The sequence below is a fragment of the Helianthus annuus genome, chromosome 3 (assembly GCF_002127325.2).
Source record: "Helianthus annuus cultivar XRQ/B chromosome 3, HanXRQr2.0-SUNRISE, whole genome shotgun sequence".
Lineage (NCBI taxonomy): Eukaryota > Viridiplantae > Streptophyta > Magnoliopsida > Asterales > Asteraceae > Helianthus > Helianthus annuus.
The window spans coordinates 17,617,667-17,636,085 of record NC_035435.2 but is presented as its reverse complement, the minus strand read 5'-3'; the positions used below and the strand labels follow the sequence as shown (position 1 = coordinate 17,636,085).

General features: G+C 39.0%; 1 protein-coding gene across 1 annotated transcript; it reads left to right on the top strand.

Moving 5' to 3' along the window:
- Positions 1-9,428: 9,428 nt before the first annotated feature.
- On the top strand, positions 9,429-15,372 carry LOC110931258 (probable serine/threonine-protein kinase PBL8; the record flags this gene model as incomplete). The annotated part of the gene is made up of 6 exons (XM_022174659.2): positions 9,429-10,419; positions 10,767-10,993; positions 11,800-11,965; positions 12,075-12,164; positions 12,610-12,902; positions 14,967-15,372. Coding segments are annotated over 6 exons (1,977 nt in total), but the record flags the coding sequence as incomplete, so codon positions are not given.
- Between the last annotated feature and the right edge of the window lie 3,047 nt (positions 15,373-18,419).

Below are 18,419 nucleotides of genomic sequence, written 5' to 3'. Positions count from 1 at the left end.
AGACGCTTATCTCTCTTTTCCTGACGGGTCAGATGGTGTCTGGATCCAGACGACGACATGGTCTGCAATAGACATCGTCAAAGGACTCAACACAACGAAGTCGTACCTCACACGTCTAGACTACTAAAGCTTAGGAACACGTCGAAACACATAACACACAAACACGTAGGCACATAACCACAGATACACGTAAGCACAGAAGCACATAAGCACGTAGGCACATAGAGCACAGAGTCACATAAACACAAAAGCACATACCCACTTAATCACAGAAGCAGTCAGAAAACAGAACCCTATCCTTCAAAGCTCGCGTGTCGTTCGTATATAGTGATCGCGTATAGTATATCGAATAGTACCACGTAATCGTATAGCTTATTGAATATAGTAAAGCGTATATCGTAGCATAGTATCGTCTAGAATTGCAGCGACTTGTTAGCGTGTTGAGATAGAATAGCAATGCGAGTTGCGTAGGTTAATTGAAGTGATAGCAAAAATCGAGTGAACACCAAATTAAACATTTAAACAGATAGAGCACACATAACACATAAAAATCAACGGGTCTTCAGAGTACGCGACTGCGGTTCTCAGAATCAAAGTACATAAAATCAAGAGGTAGATTGTCTGCGGCTACTAGACATCGACTACCCAAAGCAATCCGACCATTCACAGTAGGCTTGTCATCACTTTCGACTTTAAGGGTCGTGCTTCTGCCTCGATTTCTTGGGCATTCCATACGCGTCCCCTAGGTCATACTTGTGAGTTCAGGTCGTTGGAGTCCGTCGAAGCTTTGGTGAGATGAAAACATGTCCGGAATAAGTTGCCAAGGTTAGGGTTTCACCCCTGGCTTAGCAATTTCTTCCTTGTTTTAGGGAACTTGAGGAAATTATTCATCAAAATATGGATTTCACTCCTGTTTTGGCATAATTCTCCTTGTATGTTAGTGAAAACATCAGGATAAGCATGAGTAAATGGATAAAATCATCATTAGTCAGGCAATTTAGTCGAGAGTTTGCGGTTTTCACACCTATTCCTGACCAAATTGCTTAACTTTTATTGAAAATTCGAGTGCAGTGATAGCGAAGAATTGCAGAATAAGGCACATAAACTTGGTCTGTTGGTTCCTAACTATAGTCTAGGTCTCTTATGACAGCGACCCGGACTAGGTCATGTCTAGCCTAATTCCCTATAGTTATGGCTCTGATACCAATCTGTCACACCCCAACCGATGGCGGAATCATCGGGGTGCGGCACTGAGCGAAATAGATTGTCCAGTAGTTTCCATAACAACTATCATTACTATCCAGTTTAAAATGACACGTCCCATACCGTATCCCAAATAATATAATAAATTATTACAGTTAACCACTAGTCAAGTAATTCTGTTCCGACAACTCAGATTTAAATTAATACAAAACATAAATATTGTTCAAATGCTCCTAAAGACCCAACCTGACAAGATCTACAGAGAACTATGCCCTAGTTGCTTGTTCCTGACAGACAACTATTTGTTGGGGGCCTCTAAGGCTTTATTCTAGCTTCACTTCCCTAGCAAGCAAATACCTTAAACACCTGTCACATACGTTAAAATAAAGTCAATACATAAAATGTAAAGGTGAGCATACAAGTTTAATAATAGCATATAGAGTTCGAATAGTTTACGCATAACCAGCACGTACACAGAGGGAATGATGCATGTTAATTATCGACATGGACCTATCGATACCAACGACTGCGGGTTGACTGTCCGAGACATTTCGCAATACATGATTACCACCGTAATCCATGCAAGTAATTGTCCTTAACAACCCCCGTGTGAACGGGTGCTGAGTCCAAACTATAGTACTATGTTGCTAAGGCAGGTAGACAACATTCCACGTGTAAACATAACAACAAGCATACATTTAGTCACGTAATACATGCAATCGGTTAGCGTTCAAATAGTTTGAATAGTGTGTTCGATTGTGATTTTGATAAGTAACGTATGTAACACCCAAAAGTGCTAAAGCAAAAAGGGTTCGAGTATACTCACAGTGATTGATTATGGGTTGAAGGGAGCGCTGAGAGTAGGGTTAGCCTGAATAGTTCGATAGCACAACAATGAGTACGCGGAATGCAAACAAGTGTGAATGGATCGAACAGTCTGGTCGATCGAACAACAGGTTCGATCGAACAGGCTGTTCGTTTGGCTTGAAAGTACGTTTGAATAATCCTGTTCGATCGGCCGGTAGGCTCGATCGGCTGGACCATTCGAGTGGATTGTTTCTTCCTCTGATGTGTTTGTGTATGATGGTTTGAACTTTTGAAGTTTTCGTTGTAGTATTTGAGAACACTGAAGTGTCCTTACCCTCCAGGTCGATCGATCGAACGGTCTGTTCGATCGGCCGGCTTAGCCGATCGGTTAGGAACTTCAGAAGTAGTTCTCGGCTGGATGTCACTCGATCGAACAGCCTGTTCGATCGGCTGGCACTCCTTACTACGAACGAGTTGCAAAATCGATTAAGTGTTGAAGCATAGTATCTCATGATCCGAAGAGTAATGTTTACCAATCGAGTAGCATATTCGATCGAATCACTTCGTCAATAGCATACTTCATGAAATTCGAAAAGTGTGGAACCATGTGCTAGCGGATCGGCTGGCCCGGCCGACCGGCTGGTATGTTCGATCGGCTGGGTTGTTCGTTCGAACAGCCTAGCCGTTCGGCCAGCAATTCTGACCTGGTCGGCCTTTTGTCTAACACCTGGCTGTTTGATTATTTGTCATGATTTTAAGGTATTCTGACAGCGAGTTAAACCATAGAACGTGGGTTCTTACTTGCTTCACCGGTTCGGACAGGAATCACCCAAGTCCGGCCGGTGAACTGTTCGGAACGGTAGTTTGATGTTTAACCCGAAATCGGTGAACCTTGTAGATAGTATCCGAATCTTGAACCTTTTAACCATTAGAATGATTAGTTAGTTGGTTCTAGCTCCGTTTCTATCGGTTTTTAAGGTTTTGAGTGTAAAATGTTGAAGAAAAGTTGGAAATCCTTCCATGAAAATGTTAAGATTCTTACAAATCTTAGTTTGTTTATGTGGAAATCGGTCAGATCTAAGCTATTCATGGTTGAATGAGGCCAAAGTATGATGTTCTTCAAGAACACCATGATGACATCACTCAAGAACACTTAGATCTTGGTGGTTTCATGGTTAGAAATCAAGTTTTGAAAGATAGAACGGTGTAGAATCATGTAATGATAAAAAAACGTACAAGAATTAGAGTGAAAACTTACCGGAGTTGAGAGAAATCTGAGAAAAGGTGAAGAACAAGGCTGGTTCGGTCAGAGTTTTCCAAAATAGAAAGGGTGATAATGACAGGGCTATTTATAGGCCTCCCAAAGAGGAAAGTGTCAACCGATCGGCCAGGATCTCCGATCGAATGGCCTGCTCGATCGGCCAGGAAGGTGCTAGCCGATCGGCTGGCCTGTTCGATCAGGATGCTTCCTGTTCGATCAGCAACCCTTTTCGAATGTTTCGCGATGGTTTTCGATATTTCGATTTCGATAGACGATGATACGAATACGATAGAGTTCCTAGTCAAATTACTTTCAGTCCCAACTACTATATCTAACATACAATCATCTATAAGTCACGTTTCGATGTCGGTTCCGATTGGGTTTGATTGCCTTTCGAGTTTCGACTCGAGTTTCGATTGATTCGTTTGAATACCACACTAAACATAAAGTAAACATGCACAAATAACACATAAGGCACACACACACATATAGCAATACGAAAATTCGCATAATTCGAGGTTCGAGTTCGATGATTGATTTGATTACTTGGTTATCGATTGGTTAACTTTATCGCATTGTTACTTCCTACTATTCACAGTCGTAAATGGGTCGCATTGATTAAACATTCGATCATTTCATTTAGACAACACTTACTCCATATAAAAATGAGAAAAGACCATTAATAGTCAAAGAAGTCAAAGTTGACTTGGATTTTGACTTTGACTTTGACATTCGAAAACACGGGGTGTTACATACACGCCGACGCAACATGAAGAAAGTAATGACTTACTCAGTGGATTTACACGCGTCACAACCTGGGGGGTGGAAACCATGGCCTTAGATTTAATTGGGGGCATTACTTGGACGGTACCAAATGCATTACCTAGACCGATCACAAGGGCCTCCCGTGTATCGATGTTTGAAAGAGCTAAAGCATGCAATGACATCGCTGGATGGAACTTTTGAATGAGTACGACTGTGAAACCTGAATGTGCACGAGCTTTGCAGCTCGCCATCAACTCTAACTTACCTGATCAGACTCACTCTGTTCAAACTGGAGAGCTGAAGGAAGAGGACTTTCAAGTTGAACCTATGCGGAGCATGGAGAAGCAACCTTTGACAGGTCGGACGATACTCGCCACCTCATGGAACGAATGTGGGTCTCATTATACGGCAACTGTAGGGAACTCGCGTTGAGCACAGCACACCGGCTTCGATGTTCTAGTCGTCTGGACTTCGATGAGAGACGTTAGGACCTATAAATCTTGTACTGGTGATCGGGCATGAATGCCCACCAAGCTAGGTATGCGAATGATGGTTGACTTGTGGGAAAGTCAAGGTGAAGTATCAGCAAGCAGCAATACCCATATGAAAATCAGTACAGACTGCAATGGATGTTGTCGCTAGTCAACTTACAACCCGAAACGAAAATAATATAACCTGGGTGATCGTTGATTGTCTCACGTAACCAGCACACTCTCTTGCAATCAAGGGGACTGACGAGTCTTCACAAGCAGTGAATGTTTCTCTGAGAGAGGCGGGCTTTTAGGCACGAGGTGCCAACTCTTGTTACCTCCGATTTTGAACTATACCTGATTTATGACAGGCAAAACACAACACCCTTGGCTCACATCTAGACATGAGCATTACTCATCACGGAAGGACAAACGGACAGAGTAATGGACCATCCTGATACACGAAGACATGCTGCGAGCAAGTGCGTGGTGGACTTTAGTAAACATTTGGAAGGACACATATCTTTGGGTGAGCTCTACTGCAGCCATTACCATTCTAGTGTTCAAACAGCTCTGTTTGAGGCATTGCCTGGATGATAATACCAATTTTCTTGTTGGACTAGGAGGGTGACAACCTAATCACAGATCCAGGACTTGTACTCGAAACTCTTGAGGATTGCTTAGATCGGAAATTATTTGACGGCAACGCGTGACTGTCAAGAAACCTGATAAACTTAGGAAACACTGGAAGTTCACTGCAGGTAAGCGTGTCATGTAGGGAAATCTCACCCTGGGAGGGTGCAACACGCCTTGGGAAGCGCCGCAAGCTTAATTTACGATATGTAGGGCCATTCAGACTCGGGACCTGCAAGCTCGAGCTACCTGCTGAGTTGGGTAACGTCCATGATGTCTTCCATGGCTCACTATTAAAACATTGTTTGTATGATGAAACACTTGTGGTACCACTTCAGGAACTGAGAATCGACGACAAATTGCAGTTGTCAAGAAACCCGTTGAAATCATGGAACGGAAAGTTAAGGTTCGTAACCACAGTCGAATTCCAATCGTGAGAGTTTGTTGGAACTCAAGATGTAGGCCGGAGTTCAAGTGACCAACCTTATTTGATGCAATTGGCTGAATTTTGGGACGAAATTCCCTTTCAATTTGGGGATGATGTGGCATCCAAGGAAAAATCCATAGTCATCTTGATCTATCACTTCACTCTCTGAGTTTGCTTATCAAATTGCGGGACGAAATTTCTTTCAAGTTGGGGATGATGTGACAACCCGAACTTTTGCAACCTTTTAGCTAGTGTCGTTGTGTCTTGTCTACCAACGAAAAACTCAGTCGCACAACCTCGACCATGTCACACACCTCCCTCATTGGTTATGGGGTGTCCTCGGCCTAGTTGCTTAGAGCTGAAGCGAAGCCCAAACAGGGCCCGGTTTCCCCTAAGCCCAACCGAGCCCAGCCCATCTTTTCCTATTTCTTTGTATGCGTAAATGTATGAGGGGCACACAGTTTCTTTAAAAAAATGTTGCAAACCCTATACTCCTTTGGAATGATTGACGGCTGTAATCCTTCGAAGACATCATCTCCTTCAACCGAGTTTCCCCAAGCATTATCTAGCACCATTCTAGTACTCGACATCACCATTCTGAGGTTGGTAACTCTTGATTGACTGTTCCTTATTTTGTGTGAACTTGTTATGTAAATAGTTTAGGGTTGCATGTGTGTGAGTATACCTATCATGTAGCTAAGTCAAACCCTGGTGGTTGTGATGTTGGGGTTACGTAATATGTCACATGGATGCATGGGAAATCAAACATGTAGTGGAAGGGTTTGTGTTATTAACCTTGATCATGGGTTGTATTAAAAGCTGTGCATGACATGATCGATCAATTAACGTGGCATAGGTGATTCACATACTTTAATAACTTTGATTATAGAAAATCGGTGTAAATGGTGGTGATTGTGATTTTAATCAGATTTGTTAGTGATAGTCTTATATCTCTCGATAGCCTGATTGTTTGATTGTAGAGATGCATTGTGTTAATTGTATCGAATGAAGTATTATTAACCATGGTTGCAAAAGTCGCTAGGTGCTACCTAGTCGGTTGACCGGGGAGTTGAGAGTACTCGGTATAGGCGGAGAGTACTCGGGGAGTACTCGGACATGTTAAATTATAAAGAAATTAGTTTTTGGAAATTAAATATATGTCTAATAACATAAATTTACTAATATTTATAACAAAATACGTTAAAATGATATTCATTATTTAATATGATAGTCATATAAATTATGTTTTATTATTTTTTTTAAGTCAAACTCGGCCCGAATTGACCTACTAGATCTGATTTTGGCCGAGTTTGACCGCGTATGATCGATTTCGAGTAATTAGGCGGAGTTAGAGAAAGTCGACTCGGCAACCTACCTTGTAGTGACTACTCGGGGAGTACTCGGCCTTGGAAACCTTGTTTTACAACCATGTTATTAACTGATGAGTATTCATTGAACAATTATGATTAATTGCTGTTAGTGATTTAAATAATTATTAGGGTTATGCCAAGCTCGTATGTGTAATTAAATGGATCGTGTAACTGTTATGGAATGATGGGGGGGATCACGGTACGAAAAACATAAAAAGGGGATGGGTTTGGTCAATCTCACAAGCCCTATGAGCTGTACATTCAACTGGGTTTCATACGTTTGGGCCGCACATAATTGTTTAACACACACATTTAAATTAGTCTATTAGATATTAGTTAGTCTATTAGATATTGGGCCACACACAATTGGTTTTAACTTGGGCCACTCCATTAAAGTTGGGCCACAAGCCTAACTGTTTGCATATAGGAGGTCGGGTTATCTATCACAGTTGGGCCGTGTGACCGGTTGGGCCGAGCGGCTTCATCTAGGAAGTTTCATGTAGATGAGCCCATACGTCTGTTCGTTTAAGTGTTATATGATAAAGAGTGTTGTTCGTTAAGTGTTGTTAACTAAATTGTTGATGACTTGTTATTGGGCCGCACTAGCCTAAGAGGGTCAATAAATAGACCGATACACATGCTCGGGCATTAAGGGATTAACCAATATGTGTTTTGCTTATATGAACTTGTTGAGTGAATTGACTTATAAACTGATTACATGTTAGAAGTCTACTCGATGATGCTAGGCCGGTATGATAATTGCTATGACTTGAAACATAAGGGTGTTACTCATATGTTAGAATTGTGTGGCACGTAATTGAGTAATGAGTAGATAGATCATACGTAAGATACGTATTATGTATGCACATGAAATTGATTGTCATCTCTACCATGCTAGGACGTGCTTAATCCCTGTTAAATAGAGTAACTAATCTTACCGAGCAAATCAAAGGTAAGTTCATCTCTCTTGAGCATGCGTCCCGGTGGTTGGGACAGTCAGTGGGTATCCCGGGGAGGGATAAGTCTTTTGGGTAAAAACGGGAATGTTGGATAATATACTCTTCCTATCACCTTTAAAGTCCCTCCGTGTTGTTTGGTTACCGGGGAGGTAACATGGTATTAGTTAGTAACGCTACTTTGGTTTGGCAACCTCACCCCGTACCTGGGAGGACGGGTGTTGAACTAATGACCTAGTCATGACCAATAATTTGATAGGAGCATTGGAGAAAGGGCAAAATAATCGGAAGCCGTCTTGTATTCGGGGTATTATCAACATTACTTTCGGAATTAAATTCAATGTATTAACTAAACACTTGGTAACCAACGTTTTCGTAAAACTATGAACTCACCAGCGTTGTCTGATACACTTGTTGCATACTCGCAGGTCGTTAGATATCTTGGATTTGGGAACTTGCTGTCTGGAGTAGCTGGAGTGGTCATGGGTCGACTGCAGGGATTCATGTGATTGGACTATTGATATCATACATTGGTTTTCGAAACAGTTTAACATTGGTTTACTATTTGCTTCCGCTGAACATGTTGGTTTTCATTTAAACTCGTTGATGGTATTTTTCATTAATAATTAAGGATTTTATTTTGAAACTTGTGCGCGTTCAATGTACTTAGTGGCTCGTTGTTGGTACGTCACGCGCCTAACAGGGACATTCCCTAGGTGGTATTTTGGGGGTGTGACATAACCAACTAGTTGTCTTTTGCCTGTGGCCCCAAGAAATAGGACCACACATAATAGTTTTTTTTTTTTTTTTTGAACGGCTAATTGTTTTCCACGTGTAAACCCAACCTTTCGGAGCTATGTCCAAAGGCCGACTACTCGACCACCGCTAGAAAGCGTAGCACGCCCTTGATGTGCAGAAACCCTGTGGAATAGGTAAAACTGCACCCCCCTTAGACTCGAACCTGGGTAAAACCCCGGGCCAAGCCTTCACCGAGATGGGAACAAGCACTGCGCTGCTGCAGTGGAAGACCCCACCACTCATAATAGTTACGGGAGCATAAAGCAATCCTATCCACTTGTTACATATCGAAGACTTTGTGTGGAGAACGTATTCACTTATTATTCTTCAACAACATGGAAATTCCCTGTGAACTTCAATCTGCAAATAAACCATCATGTTATTTATGAGTATATAAAATATAGATATTTATAATATAATATAAATATTTAAATTAAGCCGCCTTTATTGATTTGGAGGATCCCTCGTAATCTAAATTGTCTAGGAAGTATTTTGGATTATAAGACTCTAACGCGTGTTTGTTTATTTTACATTGATTCTTGACTCGGAAGTATTTTGGATTATAAGACTCTAACGCGCGCTTGTTTATTTTATATTGATTAGGAGTTTGTTGGCTTTTCTTCAGCCTAAGCTATAATCTTTCAAAAGTTATCAGAAAACCCAATATCCAATCAAGAGATGCACCCTGTAGTGGCAATCAGTGATGAAGAGAAGTTGCATTCGTTAGCAACAAAATGAGCATTTCATTGTTATTCTCTTAAAGAGATTAGGTTAGCTACTCAAAACTTTGATGATAATTTGGTAATTGGAAAAGGAGGTTTCGGGAAAGTATACAAAGGTCACATTTATGGTACTAAAGATACTAATGGACGTATTGTCGTCGCCATTAAACGGTTGGATTCATTTTCTACGCAAGGGGCATCTGAATTCATGACAGAAATTAAGATGCTTTCCAAGTTGCGCAACCGTCATCTGGTGCCTTTAATTGGGTATTGTTCTAACAACAACGAGATGATACTAGTTTATGAGTACATGCCCAACGGGACCATTGAGCATCATCTACATGAAGCTCATACTCCTTTATCTTGGATGGATCGACTCAAGATAAGCATAAGTGCTGCAAAAGGATTAAAGTACCTCCACACTGGTTGGCATCCCCAACAGGGAATCATACATCGAGATGTGAAAAGCTCAAATATTCTGCTTGATGTGAATTGGGCAGCAAAGGTCTCAGATTTTGGTATGTCGAAAATTATACGTGAACCATCTTCTGGGGTTGTTACAAACCTTAAAGGCACATTCGGGTATCTTGATCCGGAGTACTGTAGCACCGGGAAGTTGACTAAGGAATCAGATGTCTATTCCTTTGGGGTTGTTTTGTTTGAGTTGCTATCTGGGAGGCGTGCAGTCGATGAGTTGTTTGTAGAGGAAGGGATTAATTTGGCAAGTTGGGTTAAAAAGTGTATCAAAGAACGAAGAACGGATGAGGTTATTAGTTCCCAAATTACAACACAAATTTCATCAAAATGTCTGAAGGAGTTTCTCCAGATTGCAGATCGTTGTTCAAAGGATTCTAGAAAAGATCGGCCCACAATGGCAGATGTTGTGGTTGCTCTTCAGCATTTAATGGCATTACAAGAACAACATGACAATTCTGCTCGGGCTACAGGTTCAATGGGGTTCACCCATAAAATGCAGCATCTACTTTTTGGGTCTAGACCTAACCCTGGTATACCCAAACTCCTTTTTAAGTGCTGTGTGATATATTTTGTTGTGTTTAATTGCATATGTTCTTTCATAATTTGAGTCATATAAATTTACTTTTATAGCACTAGTACCTCAATCGTATACGGTGGTCAATTTAACAAGTTTAGTAAAGAAGGTGGCATAGAGTAAGGGCGAGCTGGGCGCCCATCACTCATCACTTACAACATCCAATCAAGTTTCGCCACATCATCGAGCTTTATTCCATCATTGCTAACAATTTCTAAAAAACCTTTCAATAATCAATAATCAATAATCACACATTGTTTTGTCATTTTGGTTGATTAAATTGGATAACTATCTGTTTTGCAGTGGCTCTAACACCAGCTAGCCCACTATGCGTGCCACCAAGTCCTCATAAATTCTCAAAGACTCCAAAACTTGAAAGGACTAGGCTGGTTCATTTGACCATGAAAGAGGTGGAAAGAGCCACCCAAAATTTTTCAGCATCACTAAAGCTTGGTGAAGGTGGTTTTGGAACCGTGTACAAAGCTCAACTACCAGACGGTCAACTTGTTGCAATAAAACGAGCGAAAAAGGTAATGTGAGTAGTTTAAATAAATACTCATAGTACGTGTAGAATTATATTCTTTCAGCAATCTTATTATTTCATAACTTTTGTCATTATTACCTAAACATAATTTTACATACATAATTTTTAGAATCAGGACCTGCTCATGTGTACAAGGTAGGGTCTATATGGGTATTGCGTAAGTAAGTCGTATATTCCATAAAACAGAGCAAAGCTTTGACTTTTTGGGTCAAACAGACTAATTGTCGATTTCAGAATTGATACATATGATTTTTGACTTTTCTTTATCTAGAAAAAGTTGATAACTACATTGAGCTTTATAAAAGTCGCTAACCTTGCTATATGAACAGTTGATTTCGCCCCAAAAGTCAAATCATGGTCCCTTTTATTTTTTAAACCGCAAATTTCTTTTATTCCGTGCTGTCTGTAAGACTTGAACCAAAGACTTTCCCTCCCAAAGTGTGTGATAAGAACGAATGCACTACTGTGAGATGTGTTTATAGAAATGAGATTGGCATTTGGTGGACCTATGTGGTACGGACCAGTGTCACATAGGTATGTATTTATTTTATGTGTTATTTACGTATTCGACGCTCACTAATTTACCAAACATTTTTAAGTGACGCCCGGTAAAATAATCTTGGATCTGTCACGGGAACGTGGATGGTCCTACCCTATGAATTGAAGAATGGAAGGAAAATGTAGAAACTATATTAAACTTTCAACTTATTGTTACCTTATAGTGGTTCACTAAAATAAAATACAATTGTTTTAGTTATTGGTATTAACTTTTAACTCTAAAAAACCGTGTAGAAACATTTTGACGCTCTAAGAAGTGAATTTAGAAGTGAGGCTGAACTTCTTGCAAAAATCGACCATCGGAATCTAGTGAGGCTTCTTGGCTATGTTGATAGCGGAAACGAGCACCTAATTATCACAGAATACATTCCAAATGGTACCCTTAGAGAACATTTGGATGGTAAGTATTTTTTTTTTTTTGGGTTGACACCAATATATTATTAGTATATACACATAACTTTAGCAAATATAGTAATTCAGCACTTCCCCTTCCGACCTTCCCGTTTCAGGTGTTCATGGAAACTTTTTGGACTTCTGTCAACGGCTTGAAATTTGCATCGATATAGCTCATGGTTTAACGCATCTCCATCTATACGCTGGTAATAGTTACCATATGTTCTACTATTGTTCAATATAGATTTGTGTTATGAGGCTATTATCTCATGCTAGCTTCAACAAAGCTTATTAGCTAACTACCCCTTATTATACCTCATTCGAGAGCGAGGCTTTTACTTTGTGTCATAAGACGTGTCTCCTTCTTCATAAGCATGTCCCTTTTTGTCATTTTATTAAGTGGTGTAAACTAGCGGAATCTGAGTTTAGCTCATGAGTAGTTTTTCAGACTGGAGCTCAGTACGGGTTCATTTACTAAATGAACTCAAATAGACATAAACTCGAGCTCGAACTTGTTTAAGGTTTGACTCTAATTCGGTCTTTTAGCTAGTGAGCCTATTTGTTTGTACACAAGATCTTATGTATTCAGTTCTTAATAATAAGAATTTATGAAACACTTTCAGATAACATTACTTTTCTCATTTTTAACAGAAAAGCAAATTATCCACCGGGATGTTAAGCCTTCCAATATTCTTCTAACGGAGAGATTTAGAGCGAAAGTGGCCAATTTTAGGTATGCAAGACTTGGAGATGCAGAGACAACACAAGTTGTTACTAGAGTACAGGGCACCCTCGGGTATCTTGACCCGGAATATATTAGAACCTATCAACTCACCCCGAAAATTGATGTTTACTCTTTTGGAGTTCTAATTATTGAAATTTTAACGGGTCGTAGACCCATTCAGTCGAAGAGATCTCATAAGGAGGTGGTGACACTAAGATGGGTAAGCTTTTTGTTCTTTTCATCCTTTGTGCACATGCATCATTCTTTTACGTTTAGGCTAACTCTTGCATATTTAACTTTAATAAGTATAAGAGCTTCGTGTATTTGTGTGTTTTTAAGGAGAGAGAAAGGTGAGGTGGATGAGAGAGAGTGTAAGGTGGAGTAGAGAATGTGTGGTGATATATGTGATGAAAAAAATGTATTTAGAGGATTGTGAGGGGAGGGAGGGAGGGAGGAAAGAGGGAGAATATTGTTTTTGGATGATGAGAATGGTGCAACAAGGAGAATGTGTGTGATTAGTGGGGTAATGCCCCACAATGCTCACATCTCCGCTACATCTATTTTATAAAAACGCCCCATATTTCAACATTGCTGATTGAACTGCCACATTACGCACAACGCCCATAAGTGGGGGCATTACCACTACACATGGTCTTATTGGGGATGCTCTAAAAAAACATTCATGAACTTCCTACGTCTACTATTTGTATAGTAACATAAAATTGCCAAATGCAAGGCTTATTGATGTCACTAGGTGGGTAATTTCCACCTTTACACTGAAGAAGGTGCGACTCAATTGGGGGGATAAGTGTTGATAGGTTTTGTTTGGGATAGAGACTGTTTTCTTTTTTGTTTAATTATTTTCTACTTCTGACAACAAAGGGTAAGTGTTGAACCAACTTAGGGAGGGGGCTGGGTTGGGTTTTATTTTCATAAACAATGGTGAAAGGGTCAGTTTTAATACTTCAACATGAAAACTTAACATAATTAGTGAAAATGAACTTCATAGATATCTTTTTATACTTATTGAAGTTAAAAGACGATGTACAAGTAACCATATAGATAGAAAGATAAATGTTGTATTTTACCTAGAAAGTAGGGCTGTAAACGAACCACACGTTCAACCAACAATCCACGTTCTTCGGAAGTTCATTTACAATCGTTCGTTTAACAAACAAAAATAAACAAGAAGTTCGTTCGATTAGTTAAATGAACGAATATGAACAAAAGTTTTGTTCATTCAGTTGTGTTCGTGAATGAATGTTCATTAATGTGTTAATGAATTTTTTATCATTTATGATCATTCATGTTCGTTTCTTTATGTTCCTCATGAAATATTTTTTTACATTAATTAATTAATTTATTTTATCTAAATATTTTATGTTCTTCAATTTATTACCCTAACAATTAAAATAGGGAACCGTATCCCCACCTTCTTTATGCATCCTTCCCCTTTCATTACTCATTATTGATACTGATTAATGCATCTATCACCATTCCGTTATTAGGACTTCAAGTTCCAATGTTGCTCCCTTCGCCATCCATTTCTGACTTCTGCGGCTTCATTGATTTTATTTGTGTTTGTTTTTTTTTTTTTTTTCTGTGAACACGTTCATATCCTTAATGGACGAACATGAACAAAAAGTTTTGTTTGGTAAGTGTTCATAAACCATTTGTGAAGACATTATTTTGTTAACGAATGAACATCATCAAGGTCTTGTTTGTGTTCGTTCAGTTCGTTTACAGCCATGCTTGAAAGTATGAGCCAATGGGTTCCCCAGCCAATTATAGGACACTTTACATACGTGCATTATCAAGTTCTACCTTGTGCATTGGTAGGTGAACTGTGTTTAAAAATAGACCCTCTTTAAGTCTTACTGCTGTTTCCATCCGTGCATTATCAGTTTGTACATTGTGCATTTGTAGTTGTACATTTGTACCATGCTCAAAAGCATACTATTAATTTTCCTGAACCGGATAGCAATCCGGTTATAAATGAAATATTTTTATTTCTCATGAAGAGTACACGGGTTAGGTTCGTGTCTTCCATAGAACCATATTGTCGGTTTCCACTTACCCAATTGAACCTGTTTTAAGGGTCATGACTATTAAAGATGGAAATTTTGACCCATTTAGTTACCAATGAGTAAATGGGTCAATTTGGGTTGTGTTTTCAGGTAGAACGGGCAAAAAATAGAACTTATTGAAAAGGAAATGGGTTGAACCAGTCCCTCTCAACCCGCCTGTGAGTTTTACCACTGACTATATTGATGTTTTGTTTCAGGCATTTAGGAAGTACAAGAAAGGTGAAATCATGGCTTTGGCTGACCCTCAAATGAAGGAAGCTTTGGACTGGGAAATAATTGGAAAGATGCTTGAGTTAGCATTTCAATGTGCCGCCCCAACCCGAGCGGACCGTCCAGATATGAAGGCAGCGGGAGAGCGGTTGTGGGCCATCAGAATGGACTATCTAAGAAATGGAAGAATAGAGTGAGCTTCAGTTAACAAGAAAAAGCTTGTAGCTTCACCTGTATAGTTGCATAAATCAAATTATCATGCTTAGATCACATGTGGCTATATGCCAATGGATGGTTGGTATATGATGTACGTACAAGCATCTAAATGTGTGATAAGTTTGATGTTTGTTTTGTGTATAAAAGACTTGTATCATATGTATATAAAAGGGTTATTTTATCTAAGTAGGATGAGAAGTAATCTTCACCATTTATTTTTTAAATCAATGGTTAATATGAAATTTAGGAAAAAAGAGGAGTGTAATGGTATCTTGGGAAAATCCTATTTATTGATTTTCTCTCTCCACATGCAAGGTACATACATATTCCACCCTCATTTTTTAAACGTTCATAACTTTTTTATACCACATTATTTTTTCATAAAAATTCCACCATAAAATCGAGCGTTTTTTTTGTCTTTAATTTGAGTACAATATTGCTATATAAAATATGTCGACTAAAAAAACCTACAAAAATGTGTTTTATTTCTATGTTTTATAACATTTTTTTGTGCTGGATTTTTGTGTTATATTTTTATGCTAAATTTTTTGTGTTAATTTTTTTTTGTTTTAAATTTTTTTTTTCTCAATTTTTTGTGCTGAATTTTTTGTACTATGTTTTTTTGTACTGAATTTTTCCTTGCTATATTTTTTTGTACTAGATTTTTGTGCTATATTTTTTTTACTGCATTTTTTGTGCTATATTTTTTTTGTACTAGATTTTTTGTGCTATAATTTTTTGTACTAGATTTTTTTTTGTTGTATTTTTAGAAAACAAAAGGGATACCACATGTCACTTTCTCCATACTATTATAAGGACCAAAATGTCATTCTTTCCTACTTATAAGGAGTGCCACATGGCATGATCATAATACTTCTTAGGATACTTAGGCAAAATCTACTTTTTAGTAGATCCTTCTCTTGTATACAGGGGGCAGATCTATAGCCTTTTAGGGGGTTTCAAGGAACCCGTTCAATCCGAAATTTATAGCGTTAAGTTATATAGAATATTCTCAAGGAACCCCTCAACATTTTGTAGGGGAACCTTATAAACAAATCTACAATGTAGTCCACTGGTTAATATGCGTGCAGATTAACTTGAGGTCGCGTGTTCGAGTCGTGTTAAGACCCTTTTTTGCGCTTAATATCTAGGGGACCGCTAAAATGAAAACCACCTTCAGTTGTAAGAACCGTAAGAACTGTTTTGGACGAATGAGAGGATGCCACTTAATATCTTCACATGTGTTATATCAAGGTTAAATTTGTAATTTAACCCATCACACATTTCGATCTCCTGTACAATATCAGAGATGCATTCTTTCTCTCTCTACATATCACATCTAGATCTTTTTCTCTCTCTCTCCATAAATAAAATCAGGCATCTCTCTCTATCTTGCCCAGCCACCCTCTCCTCCACCACAAAAACCCCATCGTCGCTCGCATCCGCCACAGCCCCACCCCTATCTTTCTTCTGTTCATTTCTCTTTCTCCCTCAACCGCCGAAATCAGATCCCTCTCTCTCCTTGCTCACTTACCGGAATTCAGATGTTTTCTCAGATCTCTCTCTCCTTGTTCACCACCAGAAATCTGGTGGTGGTGGTAGGCAGAGATCAGTGATGGTGGTGGTGGTGGTGTGGGGTAGAGGTGGGCGACGGTGTTGGTGGTGGTGGCGTTAGAGTTGGTGGCGGTGGGGGTGTTTTGTTGGTGTGTTGCAAAGGTGGGTGACCGGTGGTTTGTGGGGAGACGGTGGTAGGGCAGGTGGTGTGTTCGGAAGCCGGTGATGGGGCAGGTGGTTGGTGGGGAGATGGTGCCGGTGGTCATCGGTTCAAGGTGTTCATTGTTCTATTTGGCGTTCATTGTTCTGTTTGGTGTTAACTGTTTTGTTTGTTCACTCTTCTGAGATTTACGAATCTATTCCGAGTTTAAGATATGAATTATCTGCACACGGATGTTGAACATTTGTGCCAGTGGTCCCGATGCCGGTGTTCCCGATGGCGCTGACAGTGTCCGGTGATCTTTGTTTCATCTCCGGTGGTGCCGGCGGAGGCGGAGGTGACTTTTTCTCACCGATGATGCCCCAGTGAAATGAGGTTAGTAGATGAATTTGGATTTTTGCGGTTGATTTTTCTGATTGTCGCCGCAGTGTTCTAGATAGTTGATTTGAGTTTAATTGTTTGTTTACTGCAATGTTCTAGATTCGAAACATTTCGTGTGGGGTTGAGTTGGCAGTGATAGAACGAAAAACATTTTTTCCGACAATTGATGACGATGGCGTGGCAATGATGGCGGAGGGTAGGTTTTTGAACCTCCAACCCCACATTTTGCACCAATGATTAGCGGAAACTTTGAGCCAAAGCCCGTTTTTTTCTAGACCCACGGATGGTTTTTTGATTCTTGTTGTTTGGTTTTTTGATTTTTTTTTTCAGTCCATGATGATAAGTTTTCAACTTATCTGAGACAGCTTGGTAAAACCCGTAAAAAGTTTTTTGTTTGGCGTAAAAAGTTTTTTTTAACCTGTAATTCTTTTTGGCGTAAAACATAAAATGTAAAACGTAAAACGTAAAATGTAAAACGTAAATTTTTTAACGTACAACGTAAAACGTAAAGTTTTTAACGTAAAACGTAAATTTATTAACGTAAAACGTAATTTTTTAACGTAAAACGTAAAATGTAAACTTTTTAACGTAAAACGTGAACTTTTACGCATAAAACGTAAAATGTAAAATGTAAAGTTTTTAACGTAAAACGTAAAACTTACTATTTTGACATAAAACGTAATTTTTTTGGCGTAAAACATAAAACGTAAAATCTAAAACGTAATTTTTTTAACGTAAAACGTAAAATGTAAAACGTAATTTTTTAACGTAAAACGTAAACTTTTACGCGTAAAACGAAAACTTTTACGCGTAAAACGTAAACTTTTACGCGTAAAACGTAAACTTTTACGCGTAAAACGTAAAACGCCAAATGTAAAATGTAAAGTTTTTAACGTAAAACGTAAACTTTTAACGTAAAACGTAAACTTTTTAACGTAAAACGTAAACCGTAAACTTTTTAACGTAAAACGTAAACTTTAAACGTAAAACGTAAACTTTAAACGTAAAACGTAAACTTTTTAACGTAAAAACTGGCGCGTTAAAAAACTACGCCTGAAAAAGCCGGACGTAAAAAAAAGGCTCTTCAAAACGTTTTTTTTTTAAAGAAATCTTAAAAATATTATCATAA